The sequence below is a fragment of the Melanotaenia boesemani genome, chromosome 7 (assembly GCF_017639745.1).
Source record: "Melanotaenia boesemani isolate fMelBoe1 chromosome 7, fMelBoe1.pri, whole genome shotgun sequence".
NCBI lineage: Eukaryota > Metazoa > Chordata > Actinopteri > Atheriniformes > Melanotaeniidae > Melanotaenia > Melanotaenia boesemani.
The window spans coordinates 29,293,456-29,315,465 of NC_055688.1; the positions used below are offsets into that span (position 1 = coordinate 29,293,456).

The window sequence follows — 22,010 nt, forward strand, 5'->3', positions numbered from 1 at the left end:
TGTGAAAAATATGACAACAGCAAATGCTCCAGAATGTTAGTAGGGCTGGGTTTTAAAAATCAATTAATCGATTTAAATCGTTGTAACAGAAATCAATTCATAAAACTTCAAAATCGATTTTTTTCATATGTCCTCATTTCCGGTAACATGACCCTACTCTTGCGTGACTTACCGTGGCTCGACCAAATTTTAAGCGATATTATATCATCATCATTCATTATTTAACGACCATTTTTGGTTGTAAAATATGAACAGTTCACAAGTCACATCTCTGAAAAGTTGGAAGAAGGAAGAAACAACACAAAGAAGGGGAAAGATTTGCTTCGTGGTTATGACATCAAAGTTAGGCAAAGCTGTCTTTACACACGTCTAAATTGGTACATGCTAATTGGCTAGCTAGCTAGCTTTTTTTTTTTTTTTTTTTTTTTGGAGGTCTTTCTTCCGTAAATTATCAAAGTGACAAAATTCTTGTTTAAGAATATGTCAAAAGTTAAGTTCTTATTTTGCTAATACGGTAAGTTATTTTTTAGGTTCTTTTTAGCGTAAATTAAGGTTGGATTCGGTTTTGTGTCAGGAGACGTTTTAGAAAGCTGCCGCCATCTTCCTCTCTTCCACCGGTATCTAGCTAGCTAGCTAACCTGACCCGCAGACACGCTTAAAGGAAAGAGAAAAGGGAGGCTGGGCCAAACACATCATGACTTCTCTACAGATGCCCGTAGTCCAACAACTGCACCCCTCCCGCATCACCCAGAAAGCGCAGTTAATTTACAAACTGTTTCTGCTGGAAAGTGTCCGAAATGTGCTTGAGCAAGACCTTCGCAACTTCACTAACCAGGTAATGTTAGCAAAGCTTTTACTTCACCCTGCACCCTGCAGGCTAACATTGAGCTAAACGAATTTTTCGACTTCGGCCAAGCTTGGTACACAAGTTTATGGTAAAATAATTTGCATTCCGAAACAGATAACATATCAACTACCATTTTAAGAGACTAATTAAAATATATATATTTTCATTTACTGTTTCTTGTGTCTTGGCTTATTTTTAAAACCAGGTCAAATCAAATCATCAAGTCAACGCTTGTGAAAATATTCAAATACTTGGATTATAATAATTATTGAAACGCAATGTCCAGCATTCTAAAATATATGTCAAATTTAGATTTTTTTTTTTTTAAAAAATTCAACCTTTATTGTGACCTAATTGAATTTAAAAAAATCCTATATAGTTAAAATAAATTGGTTGCATGAATCAGCACACCCTTAAACTTGTACTTTGTTGAAACACTATTTAATTTAATAACATTTACTCTTTTTTTTAACCCTTTTTAGACCAGTGTTTTTCGTTGCCGGCAACTAACTGGGTGTAAAACGGTGAAAGGATTATTTACTATAGGAAAATAGGGGTAATTTTACTATTAGAGCTTCTAACTTAAATATAATGCTCACAATCACTAGCACAAAAAAAAAAAAAAAAAAAATCAAATGCTTGGCAGAGGTCTGTGCTCTGAGTGCTTCTTGTTGACTGGTGATTTTGTCAGGTGATACTGCAATAAAATCAGGATTTAATTAGTGGCACAGCAATCCGGAAATGCTTCACACAAGTGTCAGTTCACATTTAGTCTTAATAGGTTTCTTTTCTGTCACAATCTTTGATGCACAAACCAGAGCAGCTTAACACGGAATTTGGATGTATTATTATGCACTTGCACTTCACTGCTTTTACAGAAAGATGCAAAAATATGGAACTTTTAGAGCTTGTTTGGCTCATGTCTAGTGGCGCATTTGCATTGATTCAACTAACTGCATTATCTAAGTGTGTTCTAGGGGCAGTGTTTCTCAATCTTCGTCCTCAGGACCCACCACTCTGCATGTTTTAGAGGTAAACCTACTTTAACATACCTGAATAAAATGAATGGCTTGTTAACAAGCTTGCAAAGAACTCAATGAGGAAGTTTGGTCACGTGAATCAGATGTGTTTGAGTAGGAACACATCTAAAACATGCAGGGAAGTGGGTCCCAAGGACCGGGATTGAAAAACATTGGGCTAGTGCAATAATTTGTTTTTTCATTTAAGCATGCAAAATGTCTCACTTGCAGCAGTTAGCAGAGTATTCTCAGTTAAATAATTAATACATTTTGTGATTGGTTTTCAGTCTGAGCTTATTAGTTTTACTTTTTACTGATATTTCTGAAAGAAATAAAAAATATTTCACTTAAACTTTTTTTCTGCTCTTCCACCAGGCCTACAAAGAAGTCCAAAGCATCTTAAATTCATCTCTTCCTGCCAGCATGTTCAGTAATCTTGCAACGGCTTTAGATGAAAAGCATCAACAAATTGTGAAGCTTTCAGCTTTATTGAAGGACATAACTTTTGGTAAGTCACAACTGAATTGTGCGATTTTAATTGCTAATTTTAGATACAACCGCTTTCACGCTTAACCTGACACATTACTAACCAATCAGAAGTTGCTCACGACTTGGAAAACGTTTGGTTGAAAGATCCGTTTACCAGACTGTGCATATAATAGAGAATGTGCTGCTTATTATGGGACTTTGTCCACCATGTTGGGGAGTATTGTTATTGATTAGATCTACTCTTAAGGTTTCTCACCAGTAGGCCGCAGGTAAAGTAAAAGCACCCTGTCAGATTTTATATTTTAACTATGGGTCCAGGTGGGACAGGTTCTGGGTCCGGATCCGGACCGCGGTCCACTTGTTAGTGACCTCTGGATTCAACTATCTAACTGGCAGACCTCAGTACATGAGGCTGTGGGACTGCACATCCGACACTCTGGCCAGCAGCACAGGAGCACTGCAGCGAACTGTCTTGTTTACCCTGTACACGTCCAGCTTTCAGTATAACTTGGAGCTCTGCCATGTACAGAAATTTGCAGACAACACAGCCATTGTGGTTTGTATCAGGAGTGGACAGGAGGATGAGCAAAGAGAACTGATCCAGGACTTCCAATCACCTGCTCCTCAACACCACCAAGACCAGGGAGTGGACTACTTGAGACCGAAGTCGCTACAGAGGCTAGAGGCATATTAGGGCAGCCCAGAGACCCAGGCAATCAGCAGCAATCCTACAGCACAGGCTTAAGCTCCCAGGTATTTGTAGGTGTGGTCCACTTCCAAAGGGGGACTTTGTGGAGGTGGCACACACCTACAAACACCTGAGAGCAGACCCGGTGCAATGGCCAGGCACCAGTGGGCAAGCCTCGCCCTCCCATCCTTTTGATATTAATTTATGTACTTGTAAATATAATTTCATTTATAATGATTTAAGTTATTTTAATAGTGGTACAAAATAATCATAAGTAGTGGTGTTCCGATCAATCGGACACCGATCATTATCGGCCGATATCCGTAAAAAAGTATGTGATCGGTGTTCGCCGATCAATGCCTTTTGTTGCCGATCACAAAATCTGACCACCTATATTTCATACTCTGCAACCTGCAGAAGCGCTGTGGGCAGTGTCATAGCTCCCGCTTTCCTCCACAATGTGCATGCGCGCGGTTGCAAATCCAAAGCAAACATGTCTGCCGTGTGGAAGTTTTACACCGGTGTGAGAGTGATGTAAAGTTTGCATCCTGCAACACGTGCAACACAAAAGTACCTCGCGGGGGAAGTACTTCAAAATCCTTCAATAAAACGAATCTAATACGGCATTTAAAGAACAAACACTTGACGGAGTACGCTGAATTTTCGAGGCTCACTGCACAGAATGAAAGGAAGACGCTGGTGCAGCCAGAGCGCAGCTAACGCAGCCAACAGTTACCAACACTCGTCCGTATGAGCGTGACAGTCAAGCAAATAACCACAAAAATAATTCAGTTAATCGGCCTTGACGACCAACCGTTCTCAGTGGTGGAGGACGCCTCTTTTACTTGGCTTTTTTTTTTTTTAGCAATATTAAGATTTTATTTTACTTTCTTATTTAGCCTTATGAGAGCCTTACGTGTTTTCAGTCTGTTAAAATATAGTACTACTGATTACTGAAAGATAGCGCATTGTACTATGTACATGTTATTGTCTAAATTAGGGGGATTTTATGGTTCCTTTTCCACATCAAATAGTCGGCAGTGCTTATAAGAAAATTACAGCCAATCCATGTGATTATCGGTGATCAGCAGTGATCGGTGATCGGCAGTGATCGGCACTCATGGGTGATCGGTATCGGAATCGGCAACAAAAAACCTGATCGGAGCATCCCTAATCATAAGTAAAATCTGTTCCTCTATGTGCTTTTTCAGCATTGAGGAAACTGATCTATTGAGATATTTGCAAGTTTTGTGTGTTTGTATATTTATCTGTGTATGTATTTACCAAATCACACAAAAGAATGCGTTCTTTAAGTTATCGCAGTATTTGGTGTGAAGTCATCGGTTAGCTTCAATGAAGTAGGAGCAGACTGATACCTTTTGAAACTTTGAAGAAAGCGGTCCAATGATGACATTAAGAAAGTAACTCGTGTCTGGTGTCATGCTGCAAGAATCAACCACTTCCAGCAGTTTGGTTGATCCCAGCAATGTGATGAGAGCTAGCAAAATAGTAACCATAGCACCCACAGGTGCATGTGTCCGTCTTCTCTGCCTCTGGAGTAATCAAATCAAACTTTATTTATAAAGCCCTTTTCATACCAAAGGCAATACAAAGTGCTTTACAAGATTAAAAAAAAAAAAAGCACAATTCAATTCATGCATATTAAAAACAAAATAAGCCTTTAAACATCAAAATTGAATTACCTAAAAATTACCTAATTAAAACTTCTGTTTTGTGCTAATGTATCTATCATATCTGTTTAGGTTATTTTATTAACTGATCTAGGCTTCAAACAGTCTGTCATTTAATTATAAAGCATATTATTGGTTGAAATTACTAGATTGACTTTGTTATTCATAAATGAAATATTTGTTCTGTTGCGTCGTCGCTTGTCTGTCGTGTTACAGCTAATATCTGCTGGATCTGATTTTATGTGTCACAAACAATTCATTTTATTCTGTACCTAATCTGCTTCAACCTGAGCCAAATATTGAATTATTGATCTGGAATTTGTCCTCTTATAAATTCAAATTTCACTTGAAAAATGGGGCCGTGTTGATGATGGAAGGTAACAAGAGAAGTGAGAAAAATGTGGATGCAGAAGAGGATGTAGGCTATTTTGAACTATGTTGGTAAGAAGATGACACACTATAAACAGATACTCTGCAAGACATGTCCAATACTTGTACCAAACACCAGGGGACACGTTTAATCTCCGCTGCCACCAGCAGTACAACCACGAGGAGTTATAGATTAATTTGGCTGATGTTTTGTGTGTTGCGGCTCCGCCTTTATTGTATCTGCTGACAAGGACAGAGCTATCTGGACTGTTGACGTTGGACAGTGGTCCACCATTACTGATGTGGGCATCTTATCTGCCGTTATCAAAGTTATTCTGTTTTTCTTATTAGTCATCGATCCATTAATGTCTAAAACTCTGCTTCATCTGACAGCAACGGCTTTTGATAATTCAGACTGGAATAAAAAACAAATCTCGTTTTCTTTATTTATAATTTATCAAAAGTCTGTAATGAAACTGCTTAAACTTTTGCCAAGTCTGTCAGTTTTCTATATTATCTCTAGTCTTAAAACACGCCACCAGCAGGATTATAGCACAGGATATGAAGATGTCTATGCATGAGAGTTTTGCAAGTGGAGCTTGGTACAAGAAAACATCACATCAGCAGATTTATTTATTTTTATTTATCACAGATCATATCGTCATTGCAACTTTCAACTGTTATTGCATATCACATGTTTTCCTGATACCCTGCAGCCTTAGTTATCCACACTCTTCATACCTCTCTTGTTATAAATGTTATACATGTCTCCTGTTTATCTTGGTCTCACTCTGACAGTGAATCTCTTGTGAAGCTGTGAGTCATGCTGTCGTTAGATGGACATGTTGAGTGTGCACACTGCACATGCATAGCTGGCCTGTTCATACCTGTGGCAGCAGTATGCTTCCTAGACACATTTGCATTTTTTGCATCTTTTGACACTTGCATTTGCTATAACGTATTAATTCCTCAGTGATAGATGTTGTTGTCAATGGTGACCCATTTTTATTTATTCTTCTTAATGATTCATGTACTGAGCTTTTATGTGACTTATTTTAAGGAATTAATTTACGATGGTGCCAAGTCCCAAACTTTCAATGTTTTATAATATTACACTTTTTTATTATTTTTCATCTTCTATTTTGGCACTTTTTTCAGTATACCTGAAAATACTCAGAGCTGATAAAATATTGTGATATTTTGTATTGTCTGTTCACCTGTGGGTTCACTCACTTATTACAAGAAGAATAAAAATGCCACTAACTTCTTGAATCTGATGGCACACTTTAATATCTTTGAAAAACATAAATGGTCATTAATGTTTTGACTGAAAATTAATCACATTATGAGTAAATTAAGTCACAAATGCATGAATGTCACAAGCAGCATTTGAAATGGGTCATGTTCTTTCTTTGAGAAAGAAAAGGCAAGATCAATGTAAATGGTCACTGATAACTGCATACAGGGTAAACCTCTATAATATTTGACTGTTGTATAGTTTTGCAGGAAATGATCATTTTAACTCCCTCTGATTAAGTTCAGATCTCAGCTGTCTGTTCTCCTCAAGCAGGGCATTGATTAAGATGTGTCTAGATTAGCAAAGGTCACATTCTTCCCTCTTTCTAGTGTGACCCTCATTGCCGAGCTGCTGCGATCCCACTTTCTGACGGTGGTAAACATGTGTCAGCTTCCAGGACTGAAGTTGTGGCATCTGTCTGTCATGACACCATTAATGCTGCAGCCTCCACTGCACTGGAAATGAAATGTTATCAGTGAAATGTTTCATCATAAATATAATCAGTAACAAACTTTTAAATTACTTAAACATTAGCTGATGTTTATAACAAGGCTTAGTTTCACAGGGAACTGATAATGATGAAATACACTAGCTGGTTGTAATGTACTGTTTTTCTTTTTTGCCATTTAACAGGTCTTTTATCTAGAGCAGTGCAACTTCAGTTAAAAACTTTGTCTTCTCACCTGCCTGGTTTCTACAGAAGCACGAGATGGTGTACAGTCTGCTGTCGATAATGGAGTGAGAACAAACCACCATAAGCCACTAAGAGTCAATGGGATCATGATGACGAATGTCCTGAAGTTTGGCCCGATGTTGCAGAATTCACTGAATGCAAACTCCATAGCAAGAGCACTCCAAGTTTTTGGAGCAGCCCTGTCCCATGAGCGGCCCAAACGATTCCTCAAGCCCCTGCCTTCTGTAGTGCCGCAGGATGACATGCCAGGCAGTATCTCACCCAACTTCAACAGCACTACTCTGATTACAACCACTTCCTCTAATTTTAAGGCAGAAGAGGTTGTTTTTGAGGAAAAAAGCCAACATGTCAGTGTATGTGTTCTACCTGCCACTACTCAAAGTCACAAGATCAATGAAGAGAAACCACAAATACTACTACCTCCCTTACAAGCTGTATTCCCAGTGATCAGTAATGATAAGCCACTAATAACTTGTGAATATGACAGTGACAACCAGGTGCAACACCAAAAACAAACATCCTCCCAGCTGCTGCAATTTCTCAGAGCAAAACCTGCAAACACGAGGGCAGTGGAGGTCACAGTTCAGAAGTGGACAAAAAGTATTTACGAAGCAAACGGTTCAGATTTACCGCAGCACATGTCACCTACCATTAAAACACAAAGCTACCAATTCAGACATGGGGTGACAAATGATCCGATGGACACACTGGCTCCAAAAATGTTGCACACAAACATGGAAAACCAAGCCCCAGTCTTCAGAGTGAAAAGAGTGGAGTCAAACGGATCTTTGACCTACAGTTGTGTGATAGCATCAGAAACTGAATTGTGGGATATTGGAGACATCTTCACAGAGGTGTCACAGGGGGACGCTCCACACAAATTATTGGAAGTTAAAGACAAACTTAAGAAACACACTCAGGTGGAGGACTCCAGCGTAAGCGCAAGTCAGAAAACCCAGATGCTGCAGTTCACAGAATCTCACCCAGTAAACGGCTCCAATTCAGAAACACTAACACCCGACTGTGTAAACATCCCTGAGTTCCATTTCCAGAAGTTTGAAGAGATTGAAGTAGTGGTGTCTCATATCGTCAGCCCAGGCAGCTTCTACATTCAGCACGCTGACTCTCTTGAAAAGCTGCAGGCGCTTGTGATGCAGTAAGTCGTTCAGCATGGAGTCTAATCTTGTATTTGAATAGCAACATTTCCATGTTTTTCATTTTTTTTAGGCTTTTTATTTAGTTTTTTTTTTTTCTCTCATAATCTTTATTCTTCCTCATGTCCTGTGTTTTTTTTCTCATTTGCATCAGCTGCAAAGGCAGTTGTTCATATGCAGAGCAAAACTGTATCCCAGACATTACAACCCAAGTCATTGGTTGGATCCCTCAGAAAGACCAGTGGTGCAGGGCTCAGGTGATGAGAATATGTGGAGTAAGCAGAGGTGGGTTTAGTGTAGCACGTGGAATGATTTTGCAAAAGCATGCCTCTAGATGGTAGCAGTGTCACTTTGTCTGACTGTGGTCACATGGGAATTAACTTGTTTTATCTTTTTTTAATGTAAGATAACAATGCCAGGAATGGTGGCAGGACCGAGACATCCATCAAGGTGGAGGTCAAAAGGCTGGACTACGGCGACACCATTTGCTTGTCACTAAGTAATATAAAGAAACTCCCCCCAGAAATGACTTTTCTACCACTTCAGGCTTTACAGGTTTCCCTGGCAAATGTGAGTTGTTCACTGCTATGACCCTAATGTTTGGCTTCAGTCTTCCACATGCATGCAAACTAGTATATCAGTATCTTTACTAATAGATCAGTATCTCTAAAAATTTCTGTGATCTGCATCCACAATTTGCATACATGGAAATTGTTAATAATGTGTGCTGTTAATGTAGACTTAATTGTTGACATTTGCCCACTTGATTAGTCACGGCTTTATCTTACACTTGGCTACGGAAATTCATTATCTCCATTCATGGTATTTTGTCTTGTTTCCTCCCCCTCAGGTGACGCCTGTTAATGGGAAAGATTGGTCTGAACTGGCAGTCGGTTGGTTCAAAGCAATAGCGCACAACAGGACGCTCTATGCAAGACTTTACCCACAGGGTCCCACAGTTTCAGTTGAACTGTTCCTGGAAAAGGGAAAACTGGGAGCTATGAGGTACATAAATGTGTCTTCATAAATGCCAAAATTATAGTTAAAAAGACATATAAAATCACATAATAATGTCTTAAGAATATTTTATCTTTCTGGTACAAAAGTTGCATTTTGTTGACTAACAAAGTACCCAGTGACTGCAAATACTTAAGTGGAACGTACAATGAGAGCACAATGAAGACCAGAAAGTAAGTCTGTCCTCTTTTCAGGAGGGGTGCATCACTGTCTTTGAGACTGGCTCAAAATGGACACGCGAAACATAACAAACTGAAGAATGTTGGTCTCATGAAAAAAAGTGAGTAGTTATCCTTTTTTTTTTTTTTTTTTTTTTTAAATTGTCCTTCCTCAGTCAAGATTTTATTAAATCCCTAGAAAAGTTAGAAAGTTTTCCAAAAAGCAACAAAACCTTAAATTTGTCATTTGTTTTAACAGATTTAACAAATAAAGCATATGGTTCTAAGTTTGTCATTTAACCATTCAAATTATTTAAAAAATATAAAATAAAAAGAAGCCACTAACACTTGAAAAAAATTGGGAGAGGCAAAGAAAGACAATATTATAGCATATACGAGGATAAACATCAATCTGGAAAATCCTGCAATAAACAGATTACTTGTTAACAGATAAAATTGACAGAACTGGGTTAAGAAGGAGCATACACCAAAAGTTTCATCATTAATAGCACAGTTTGGCTCATGCCCTGCCACTCTGTGCCAAAACTCTGCCAGTACGTACAGTTAAAAACAAATATGTAGATAAGTAAATAGTGATAATTACTCTTCGCCAGGTTTGCAAGATTTTCATTCTTTAAACATCTGCTTGATGTTATGATTCTGTTAGTCTTAAAGAACAAGACCTGAAACCACAGCTGGTTGATGTGTGTTTGACCTTCAAGCCTCCAGGCTGCACCACATGAGAAATAATACCACCATGATTAAAAAAATAAACCACACAGGCTCAGACAGGAGAACCTTAGAAAAGTATTGTCACTTAACACAGTCCACCACTGCATCCAATGAATTGCACAAAGAGAAAACCTTAAGCACATCAGCTCTGTGCAGAAATGCTGTTGAGTTGTCAGACGGACTAAAAGATGGCAGACAGGTGTTCTGTGATTGGATGAGTCCAGGTTTCATCTTGTTGAAAGATGGACCAAAAGATGAGTGCAACCTCCTCGAGTCAGAATATGACGTTGTGTTGCATTAGTCATCATTAGCTGCAAAAGTGTGACGAAACATAGATTCAGAGATGCATTGAAATTTTGGCCGTGCTACCATAAAGGCAGCATCTTTTCTGGAGGTCCATGTTTATGACCTAATTCACCTCTACACGCAACGTCAGATCTTCATAGACAAAATTAAAGATTTTTCAAATATTTTTTTGTCAGAATAAATTTTGACAGTAAAGAAGCTGATAATTATTTTCTTTTTGTACATGTATATTAATTGTTCTAATAAATGACAAAGATACACATTTTATGTTTTTGTTGCACTTTGGAAAACTTTTCTTGGAGTGACACTTGTCCAGAGGGTGGCATTGTAGCCTGTGGAGAGCTAACTCAACTTTGTTTTACACCAAATCCTTTATATATTTTTTTTTTTATTTTATTTTATTTTTTTGCAGGCACTGTTCAACATATAAGACAAAAAGAGGAATCTGATTGGAAGAAATACCTCATCTCATGCTACACTCAAAATAAGAAGTGATTCAGAATGCAGACACATGTTTGAGTTTGATGTTTTTAGTCAAAAGAAATTAACAAACTTTAGATATTTTTGTTTTTTTTTACTATTATTATTATATTATTACTATTATTTTTTTGTACCAGCTGTGTACCGATAAAAGGGGATTCATAAAAGAAAATTTGAAGTTGTAATATTAACTTCTGAGGCATTTTTTTATGGACATTGTGCCAAAGGAAACTGAGCTGACTTGTGGATCCTTTTAAAAATAAATCAAATTAACAATTTTGACTGTATTGACCAGAACAAGACAAGTATCTGACCTGTGATATAATTTTGTTTCACAATTCAACCAGTGATGGTGAAGCATTTCATTGCATTTGAACTCCTCCTGACAAAGATTGAGCTGTAAGGTGCTGCTCATAGACGCAATGTCTTTTTTTTGTGTACATTATACCTGTGATAAGAATAATTAAGCTAAATAAAAAGCTGGAAAGTGTGTAAATGCTAATTTATCAGTTTAGTCAGAACACCCTCTTTATTAAGGGGTTCTTAGCTTGTTTTTTGCTATAATTATTAGGTCTTATTCCTCTTTTTTTTTTCCCCCCCCTCTCCATTTATGTATCACATGTTGCTTTGGTTGATAGCAAGTTCTTGGAACAATGGAAGATTTATTTTCATGTATGCATGTTTGCTTTTCCAAATAAAAAACGTTCTTTTGTGCACAATGCAGGCTATATGCTTCTTGTCTCTTCCTCCGGTGGATTGAATGTAAATGAGGCTTAGTTCATTCAAAGAATTGCAAAGCCACGCAAACCCTCCCACTACACTTGTCAGAAGTGACGCAAAAATGTTTATTAAACATTGAACTTCTTGTAGGTCATTTGAACATGCGTGACAAATGACTACTTTGTTTTTCCGCTTGGATTCAGTATGTTACTGTAAATGATTGTTTCTCCTGTTGGAGTTTTATCAAAACCAGCTGTGAAATGTCACTGGATAGCATTATTAAAATAATTACATCATTGGCTTGTGTATATACATGGCTTTGAGGGCATGTGCATCCATCATTGTTCACATCCAGTTCATGTCCTACAAGGGTTCAGATTGCAGTCTCAATACTAAAATTACTTTAAACTTAGTTGCCGATATGCTTAATCATTTCCTCCAGCTTGTTAATATATTGATGACAATTTGAGCAATTAATAAGGTAATCTAGGACAAAAAAAAAAAAGTTTACATGCTGCCTCAAAGCAAGTATCTGAATTTTTGTGTCATTCTCTGCAGAATAACAGTATATAAACATGTTTACAGAAAATCATCTTAAACAGTTGAGACAAGTAGCACTTCATTAAACTTTGCAATAGCTAAACAGTTGTGTATATTTGTAGATGCATTTGACAACCTGTTAGTGACTCAATGGCAGTGGCTCAGGTCAAAAGCTTCCTTCACTTCCCTGCCCTGCCAAGTACAATAAATAATGTGGCAGGCTGAGGCCTTTTGTGTCCACACAGATTCCTTCTTTTGCCCGGGGTAGGCGGAAATCGAGGCGTTTGATCTGAATTCTAAAGAGTCTTGTTGCAGCCCAATAAAGGCCGCTATTGTATGTAAATGGTTTATATAAGAGCATATGACTGCTACGGTGCAGGGCAGTGGCTAGTGGCGGAGGAATGATTTGCATTTTCCTAACGCATGGTGTTCTCAATCCAGCCCTTTGGCTTGCTAAAAAGCACAATATTTTATTCAATTTTTTCCCATTTTGTACACATTTTTGTGTACCACCACAGCTGAAGGTAAAATACATGCTCTATCCTCTTCATTTTTTTTTTTTTTTTTTCTAATACTAACGTTTAGGTAGGAGTGTATTTAGGGGTTGGATTTGATGTGTGTGATAGAGAATGGGCCCCTCTACAACTATTTGGCATGCTAATGGGTCACATAACCATTACCCCTTTATAGGTGTCATGTTTTATTCAGTATTCTTAAAAAAACAAGACATTTAAACTGGATATTCTCAAACTATAGATGTTGCTCTGTAATAGAAAAAATAAAATGAGTTGCAAGTTTTTCTGTTTCCCTGCAGAACTTTTCTGACTGTTGTCTGTCTGCTGCTTGGCTGTAGTTCTGTTTGGGAGTACAGTATTAATACAGAGTAAGCAAATCACGTGGTTCTGCGAATGTTTCGCAATTGGCTTTGATTTCTTGCGTCGTGTGACGGAGCATGGCGGAAGGCCATCGCCCCTGCTTTTATACAGCCAGCAGCCTACTTGGCATTTCTTGTCTGTTCCTTACAAATCCAGCTTGATGCTCAGGCAACACTTCAAGATGGTCATCTTTGGACCTGGTGCTGCTTTCGCCGCTTGCACCACCGGCTGAGCCTGGTAAAGCTCTGAAAACTGTTATATCAGATAGGTTTTTATTAAAATTAACATGTACAAGGTTTATGATGTTTACAGGTCTTAGATTGTTTAACTTGGTAAGCCATTTTCACAAATGAAATTTTAAGTCTGTACGCAATATTGAAAGATTAAGATTTCCTAAGAGGGTTAGGGTTGAGGATTTGGGCTAAAATGTATGGAATAAGTTTGAGAAAAGACGTGTCTTAAATTAACATTAATGCCTGGCTGTTTTCCCCCTTTTTTCAGACCTGGAGTCAAAAATGAACTGGGGGTCCTTTTATGCCGTGATCAGTGGCGTAAACAGGCACTCGACTGGCATTGGACGCATTTGGCTCTCTGTAATCTTCATCTTCCGTATCTTGGTCCTGGTGGTTGCTGCGGAAAGTGTTTGGGGAGATGAGAAATCCGGCTTCACCTGCAATACCCAGCAGCCCGGCTGCAACAGCGTCTGCTACGACCAGTTCTTCCCCATCTCACACATCAGATTATGGGCCCTCCAACTCATCCTGGTCTCCACCCCCGCACTGCTGGTGGCCATGCACGTAGCCCACCGAAGGCACATCGACAAGAAGATCATGAAGAGGACGGGCCGCAGCAGCCCCAAGGAGCTGGAACACATCAAGAACCAGAAATTTCAGATCACAGGAGCTCTGTGGTGGACATACATGATTAGTATTGTCTTCAGAATTATCTTTGAGGTGGCGTTTCTTTACATCTTCTACTTGATCTATCCCGACTTCAAGATGGTGCGTTTGGTGAAATGTGACTCCTACCCATGCCCCAACACAGTGGACTGTTTTGTCTCCAGGCCAACAGAGAAGACTATATTTACTGTGTTCATGCTAGCTGTATCTGGGGTGTGTGTGCTGCTCAACCTGGCCGAGGTGGTGTACCTCATAGGCAGGGCCTGCAAACGGTGCGTAGGCGGCTCAGACGATGATTCCAAAGCAGCATGGATTAGTCAAAGGTTGTCTTCTTATAGGCAAAACGAAATCAATCAGCTGATTGCAGATCATTCCCTCAAGTCGAAGTTCACTGTGACCAAAAAGAGCCCAACTGAGAAGGCTGAAAGGTGTTCTGCTTGCTAAGACTTCCTCTAAACTAATGAACTTTAATCACACCGGTCCATGGTGTATGTTCTTCATTAATGACACTTGATATCATAAAGTCAGTTGCTTATTGATTCTAGATATTTTTATTTATTTATTTTTACTCTATGGATCCAGACCAGTGACTTTACATGCTTCAGCTCATTTACTAGAAATACCACAAAGCAGATGGCGCTGTGTGACCAAGCTTGCTTTGATTGGACTTTATTTATTCTATTTTTTTTTTTAAGCTTTTGCAATGCTCTTGATTTCTTTCTGCACAATATGAAAGGCTAGTTAACAACAGAAAAAAACCTTGGGATAAACAAAGCTTTTGTTTTTGTCAAGGTTGCATATTTGCTGCATGACAACGCACTTTCAAAGAGTGCAGTTGTTAAAATCTGGCAGGTGTGGTAGGTTTGTGTGCTTCAAAGTTCCAAATGACTGCCAGCTTAGTTTTATCTATGAGCTGTGAAATGGAGAAATAAAATCCAGAACACATAAATCTACGATAGGTGTTGGGAAAAGTTTGCATTATAAAGTTTGCTGTTTGGAATCCAACTCTGTTTGCACATGATTGTATCCTATAGCAGGTATTGTTCGTTTTTTTTTTTTCTTCTTTTGGTCCACACATGTAGGCTGGTTTTAAAACAAACAAAACAAGCAATGAAAATTAAAAAAGAATTATAATGATTGACTGTCAATATTTAGTGCATAGTTTTGTCAGTCTAAATTAATGGAATTGGATGCGCAAACAAAAAGCTAAAACTAATAAAATTTGGTGAATGTTTTGCAGGGGCATTGAGTGGGATTTTTTGGTGAAACATCATTTATGGTCCTTATAGAAAAGGTTTAAGATTGCAGAAGCAGTTGAAATGCTGGATAAGAAGGTCTGCCTGTTACTTTAGGTTTTTTTTTTCCTACCATGTTTCATATTTAGTCGGAATGTAAGCTAGCACAACTACAGAAGAGAAATATTTTATTGAAGTCATTCCAACTGAAATTCACGAACGAAGACCATCCCTGACATATTTTACATATGTGCATGTCAAAATGTCTTTCCTCTATACATCACAGGAACCAGGAATTCAAAAAGCTCTGAAACCCCCATTCTAAATCTTTCTCTCTGGTTCCTCCACAGCAGAATTTCATGACGTACTTCAGTCTGTCTCCTCCCATAACCTGGACTGGACCTCTTCCTTACTTTGAGATCTAGTAATAAGTATTGTTATTGTTCTTTGTTATTGAGGTGAGAAAATCCCCCAAAACAAAAGTGTTCTGGTCATATTTCATTGAACATTTATTTATGAAGCTAAAGTTTGTGCACTTATAACTGTTGTGTCTCATAGGTCAATGCTTTGGGGGGAAAAAAAAAAAACTATTGGTGCTAGAAAACTAAATGTTTAAAATACTGGCCCAGCCATGAGTCTCATATTGTGTTAAACTCTAATCCATAAAATAAGATGAATGTTTTCTCTAAACAATATATGTTACGATTTAATGAATTGTAACAATCTTTTTTAAAAGAGTGCTCTGAATGATGAATGTTAAACCAATGAAGTGAAAAATTACAAAAACACTTGTCTTCTTATGCCTTTTTGTCCTGCAAGATCACTCTTCATTTTCTCAATTCCCAGTACTGTTCATACATCTTATGTATTTGCTTTGTGAACATTACCCACTTACATCATCCCAGCTTCTTCTTTAAAAAAAAAAAAAAAAAAACCCCAGTGGGCTCTGATAAATCTTTGCGGCCAAGCACTCTTTAACATCACTGTCAAGCTGCACCTGCATGCTTTAATATGAGCCTGCAATTGTACTGGTAGCTGTTTATATGAATGATTTATCATGAAGTTGTCTTCATCTGCATTTTGTAAAATAAAAACTATTTGCATAAATGCAAATAAATCGATTTACATCAGGTAAACAAACCAGATACATGATGGATTGAAACTATATACTTAAATTATTTACATTAAATAAAGTATAAACTACCCAATAATTGGACTTTATTTGAAGGTATTTATAAATATCCTATAGGATACCATTCAGTAATATGAGACGCTATAATTTGTCCCAGCTTGAGGATGCCATTGGCTACTTGTCTTCAAATCATAGCCCCCACTGACCTCTCCTTTCAGTGATAGGAGATGGACCTTTATGCTATATTTAGGCCCCAGAGGCACTTGTGGCCAGACAGGCTTAACAGAAAAACATCATTGGCCAGCTGCCCTGTCGCTCACTGCAGGCTGAGGAGATGGGCTTCTGTAGTTTACATTAGAGTCTCCGCTGTGCCAAATTTAACCATGGAGGGTAGGAAGGGGGGTTGAGGGAAGGCAGATCGTTGCGAGTGTGTCCAAGGGGTGTTTCTTTTTTTTTTTTTTTTTTTTTTTTGTATGCGTGTTGTGGTCAGCGGAAGAACCCAGGGCCCTGATCCAGGATCCTAATTTCTGCCTGAGTTGAACTTTGAAGACAGAAGACTGAATCAGCGGGTTTGTTGTTGTGGAACTGAGTTTGTTGTTAGCAGGAGTCCACTTTTCCTGTCCATTCAAGGGCATTGCTTTGGGCCCTGAGATCAGCGTTGCACTAAGGCCTGTCTGCCAAGCGGGACAGCCTAATGGACCCGCCGAGAGGTGTAGAGCTTCACCACAGAGGATGTATAAGTTGACAAAGTGGATCTCTCCAGAACATGTGAGTTTTCTATGTTTATCTGAAAACTTGTGGACAGTGAGACTTATAATGTAGCCAATGGCTGCAGTGTTTACATCTGCTCTGAGGGAACACAAGCTGCATCTGTTTCCATGATCTTGGGATAATTTCTTCCTAATTTGTTGGTGATCTTCATATCATTTTCTCTAGTTATATAGGATCTCATAATGTGAGGGGTTTCACACTGTCAAGCCCTCCTTGTTTAAAGCAACTGCCCAGTCTAGAATTGTTACAACACTTGAATGATTTGTTAGATTTGGCTCCCAAGACATAATCAGCTGTTGCAATTTATTTTCCCTCACAGAAGCGTACCTTTAATTTCCAGCCCTGCTGCTATACAGTAAATCCATCAGAGGTGGAATATATTTATAACAAAATATGTGGCAGGAGCGGACAGTAGCAGCATTACAACTGTTTTTGATTTGTTCTTTTGCCACATCCTCCTGGTGTTTGATTTCACCCCTCGTGGATCATGTTGCCATGGTTTGGGTTGTGAAGGCCAGGAGCTGTAGAATCATATTAGAACCTGCCTTGCCCCTGTCCACACTTGCCAAATATATACCCTCCTAAAGTAAATATAATCCTGTTTGCATCCACGTGGATAAGACCACTACCTGCTCAGCTGCCTCTGAGTCCCTCAGCTGAACACTCGGGTAGCAGCTTGGCTCCTTAGAGACTTGTTTGTTCTGAGCTCCTTTTGACTTGGTAAGACATTTTGGAGGATTTGTACAGTAGTCATTAGGCACAATGACGCTTACTTTAGCCTTTCATTTTAATTTATTGAATTGTCTGTTTAGAGAACTCCAATGATAAGTCACTATTTAAATTAGATTGAGGTGGTTGTTTTGTTTTTTTGTTTCAAAACTCTGTGAATATGTCCTCAGTCCAAGATCTGACCTCACACGGCCATGGGGGACTGGAACCTGCTAGGAAAGCTTCTAGAAAAAGCCCAGGAGCACTCCACCGTGGTGGGGAAGGTGTGGCTCACGGTCCTGTTCATCTTTCGCATCCTGATCCTGAGCGCTGCAACAGAGAAGGTGTGGGGAGATGAGCAGTCAGGCTTCACCTGCGACACCAAGCAGCCTGGTTGTGAGAACGTATGCTATGACATTACCTTCCCCATCTCCCACGTCCGCTTCTGGGTGCTGCAGATTATCTTCGTGTCAACACCTACCTTAATCTACCTGGGGCACATCCTCCATCTGGTGCGTATGGAGGAAAAGCAGAAAGAGAAGGAGAAAGAGAGGGAACATCATTCAGACAAACAGGCCCTCATTGTGGATGCTAAGCAGAAGAAAGCTCTCATAAGGGACGAGAAAGGACGGGTGCGCCTGCAGGGGGAGCTCTTGCGCACATATGTCTTCAATGTAATCTTTAAGACACTCTTTGAGGTGGGCTTTATTGTGGCTCAGTACCTGTTGTATGGGTTTGAGCTGAAGCCCATGTATACATGTGACAGAGCACCATGTCCCAATGTGGTTAACTGCTACATATCCCGCCCCACAGAGAAAACTATCTTCATCATCTTCATGCTCGGAGTGGCCAGTGTGTCTTTGTTCCTCAATCTCATAGAGGTCTATCACCTGGGCTTCACCAAGTGCCGCCAGGGTTTCACCTTCAGGAAGAGAATACAGACCCCTGAGAATATCTCTAAAGAGCCCAGCGAGGTTGCAGTGCCACTGGTGCCAAGCTATGAGGACTTCTTCCAAGGGCACCGCCAGGTCCAGCCTGCCTACCCACCTGTACCCAGCTACAACCTCACCCCTCTGTCTGAGGGGGCAGACTCATCCTTCCATCCCTACCACAGCAAGGCAGCTTACAAACAGAATAAGGACAACTTGGCGGTGGAAAGAAGCAGCAGTAAGCCAGAGGAATTTGACCTGAAAGGAAAGAAGGGAGCGGGATCAGCTCCTGGGTCGCCTTCACAGGCTAGGGCTGGTCATGGTGGCAAACACAGCGGCAACAAGACTAGAATAGACGATCTGAAGATATAAGGGGTGGGGATATGTTTCCTGGAGGTCTCTTAAATTGTGAGGGGATCATATGTTGTTGGGAAGCCATCACACACAGACGCTGAACTCACCTGCCCCCCACCCCCCTCTTTGTAAGATGGCTCGGGTTTGACTCATTCCAACTAAGAGGGGAATAACATTTCAGCAAAGATCCAAGTGTACTGTAACATGACAACACAGAACAAACAACAACAACAAAAAAGAACATGTCTGAAGAACTTTCCTATTCTCGTGACCTATTTTCCTTTACTAGGGATTTTCTTTTTGGCTTTCACTTTTGAACCATAGCATATTTCCTACCGGTACACAAATTATGAAACATAATATCATTAAATAGTGATTAGTACTGGTAGTTTCTGAACCATGGCTTGTGTATGGCATCATTCTTTCCACTATTCAGTAAAAGATCTGCACAGGTTTACATTGAGCTTGTCTTCTATTCTTTAAATGTGTGAAATTTCCTCTAAATCCAACGCAGGGACATGTTCAGTACTGACCTGACCTCAGTTAAAGAGATGAAATAGGGCGATTAGTTAAATTTATCTTCCTTTAACTGCGTTGAGGTCACCATCGAGCATAGTTCACTTGCTTAGACTTGAAGTGATGAGTTGTGCAATACGTGACAACATGTTGGACACTGGAATAACTGTTTCTAAATCCAGATCATGCCTCCAAAGAAATTGCACTGGTGTCAAAAGTTCCAACATTTGTGCTCTCTCTTTTTCTTTTTCTTGACAGCTATTAAGAACATAATTGTAAGCACATTTTTTTTAGTTTATCCTTGTTCATATATGTGTATTTGTGTTTGTTTCCTGTAAGGCACTTGGTGACAGCCATGTTTGTTGAACTGCTTGAAATAAACCTGTCTTAAGTTTGCACAACTAGCAGTTTGTTGATACCCCCTTCGACTCTTTAAGGGGAGAAGGGGGACCATTTTAAAGGTAGACATGTTGCAGCTGTTATTTCATATTCCTGAAAAAGATAAATCAAGGTCAGCTCAGAAATAGAAAAGATACTGTAGCTCTAACATGCAACGATGCCTTCAGCTCTTTTATTTAATCTGACATTATCACGGATGTCTGGAATAAGAACCTGTCAGGTGGAGTTTGAGTCATCTGCATTTTGGCCTGTTAAAAACAAACGTGTTCACGTGGGAATAAAGAATTTAATGTTTCACATATGCAGGTGTCATACTCATCTGTTCCAGGAAAGCGGAGCACACAAACAGCCCTGGTATGAAAACCTTGAAATAGCTTTTTTAGGATGAGGGAGCACCTTCATATCTATGGAATGGCATGTCCTAAACTTCCTGTCAATGCTTGCTGTGTCAAGGAAAAAGTTTAATGGATTGTCTTGCTATTCAAAAGCCTTAGAGCCTTTTATTTGCAGACTCTCTGTGTTTTACTGTAAGATTAACTCTAGTCTGGGCATTTAGACTGGACTTTTGTGTGTTGTAGAGCCAAATATATTATTCCTCATATCCTGTATGTGTCATCTAAGAAAACAAATAACAGCACAACCCGAGTGAACAGCCAGAAGAATTATTTAAAATATATAGCATCATAAATCAGAAAAGAAACTAAAATAGTCTACAGTTTAAAGAAAAGTCACATCTAATTGTAGAAATTAGAATGACAAATAAAATAAAGTTTTTTCTTTTAATATAATAAAGTGGTCATCTTTGAGAAAAGTGTTTTATGTGTTTTTGAAATGATGACAGATGAAGAGATGATATATGCTTTACTCAAGAGCTTTGAAGTGAATCAGAACATTGCATCACAGTTTTATTTTTTTCTTTTTATATATGCAGCTTATATCAATGAATTATGATTCACAGTCTGTGACATGAACCCAGTTGTCTGATTTGCACAAAAAATGGTTTATTTTGATTCATTTTGGGTTTTACAATCAGTATTGATGATATGCAAATCAAAGCTCTGAAAATCAAAATGTTTTTTTAACACTCCCATTTACTCCAAGACCAACTAAACACACTCCTCACAGAGTAATGTAGGTTCACTTAACTATGTTTTGAGGTGAATTATTTAATCTTCAGTACCTTGATGTAATTGTAAGTAGACACAGATTCAATGGCTCCACAATATCTTTAAGATATCTTTTATCACACAGGACTCATAGTTGAATGAGTGACAGCAAGCTTCTCAGCCCCTGAGGCATCAAAGCATCCCCAACGACTTCTCTCCCCTCAAAGATTATCATGAGACTGCTCTTGATATGTTGGCTGTTACTGCAGCCTTACTTCTGTGATTACAGAGCTCATTATTTTAAAAGACCTCTCATCCTTGCATACATGTTTATTTTCAAGCAGTTATTATTTTTGTACAGCAAAGGCATTTTCTGGAATGGCCACAATAAAGATAAAATCTGATTATAGAAGTGGCACTTTGACATTAACACATGCAATCTGACTGCAGGTGGCCTGACGACATTTTAAGATGTTTAAGACCCCTTTTTACATCGTTATCTCTTCTGAATGTGCTGAGATGGCCAGACAGTTTGAAATCTTCATAACTTTTTTTACTTGAATTCATTTATTGGTTGCTAAAATCCCTTGTCAGATTCATGGCAATTTTTTTTTCTAAAAGCCTACAGGTTTTATAATATTAGCATATTGAGCACGTACTTCAATGGTGAAGATTCAAAAGGTGGGGATTGTACAGCAGCACCCCAAACAAAACATTATTATTATATAAATCTGCATATATGATAAGTAACACCTCAGTAGTGTTTTATTCTGTATTTGGGCTGTTCTCTGTGCTCTCAGGTGCTTCTCCACCAACTAACACAGTGCTCTACTGCCATCTTTCTTTACTTTTATCTTAACACTGTCACACTGCTCACGGTGCCTC

The 22,010-nt window shown here is 38.9% G+C and overlaps 1 protein-coding gene and 1 pseudogene across 1 annotated transcript; both read left to right on the forward strand.

Moving 5' to 3' along the window:
* Nucleotides 1–673: 673 nt before the first annotated feature.
* On the forward strand, nt 674–15,044 carry LOC121643630 (annotated as a pseudogene).
* A 1,794-nt stretch (nt 15,045–16,838) lies between these two features.
* LOC121643727 (gap junction alpha-3 protein-like) lies at nt 16,839–20,383 on the forward strand. Its single transcript, XM_041991288.1, has 2 exons — nt 16,839–17,110; nt 18,013–20,383. Exon 2 carries the CDS (start codon nt 18,037–18,039, stop codon nt 19,120–19,122), a length of 1,086 nt encoding a protein of 361 aa, XP_041847222.1. The 5' UTR covers nt 16,839–17,110; nt 18,013–18,036; the 3' UTR covers nt 19,123–20,383.
* The last annotated feature ends 1,627 nt before the right edge of the window (nt 20,384–22,010 follow it).

Coding starts and splice junctions, on each gene's coding strand:
- LOC121643727 (XM_041991288.1), top strand. CDS start 18,037: ATGGGGGACTGGAACCTGCTAGGAAAGCTTCTAGAAAAAGCCCAGGAG.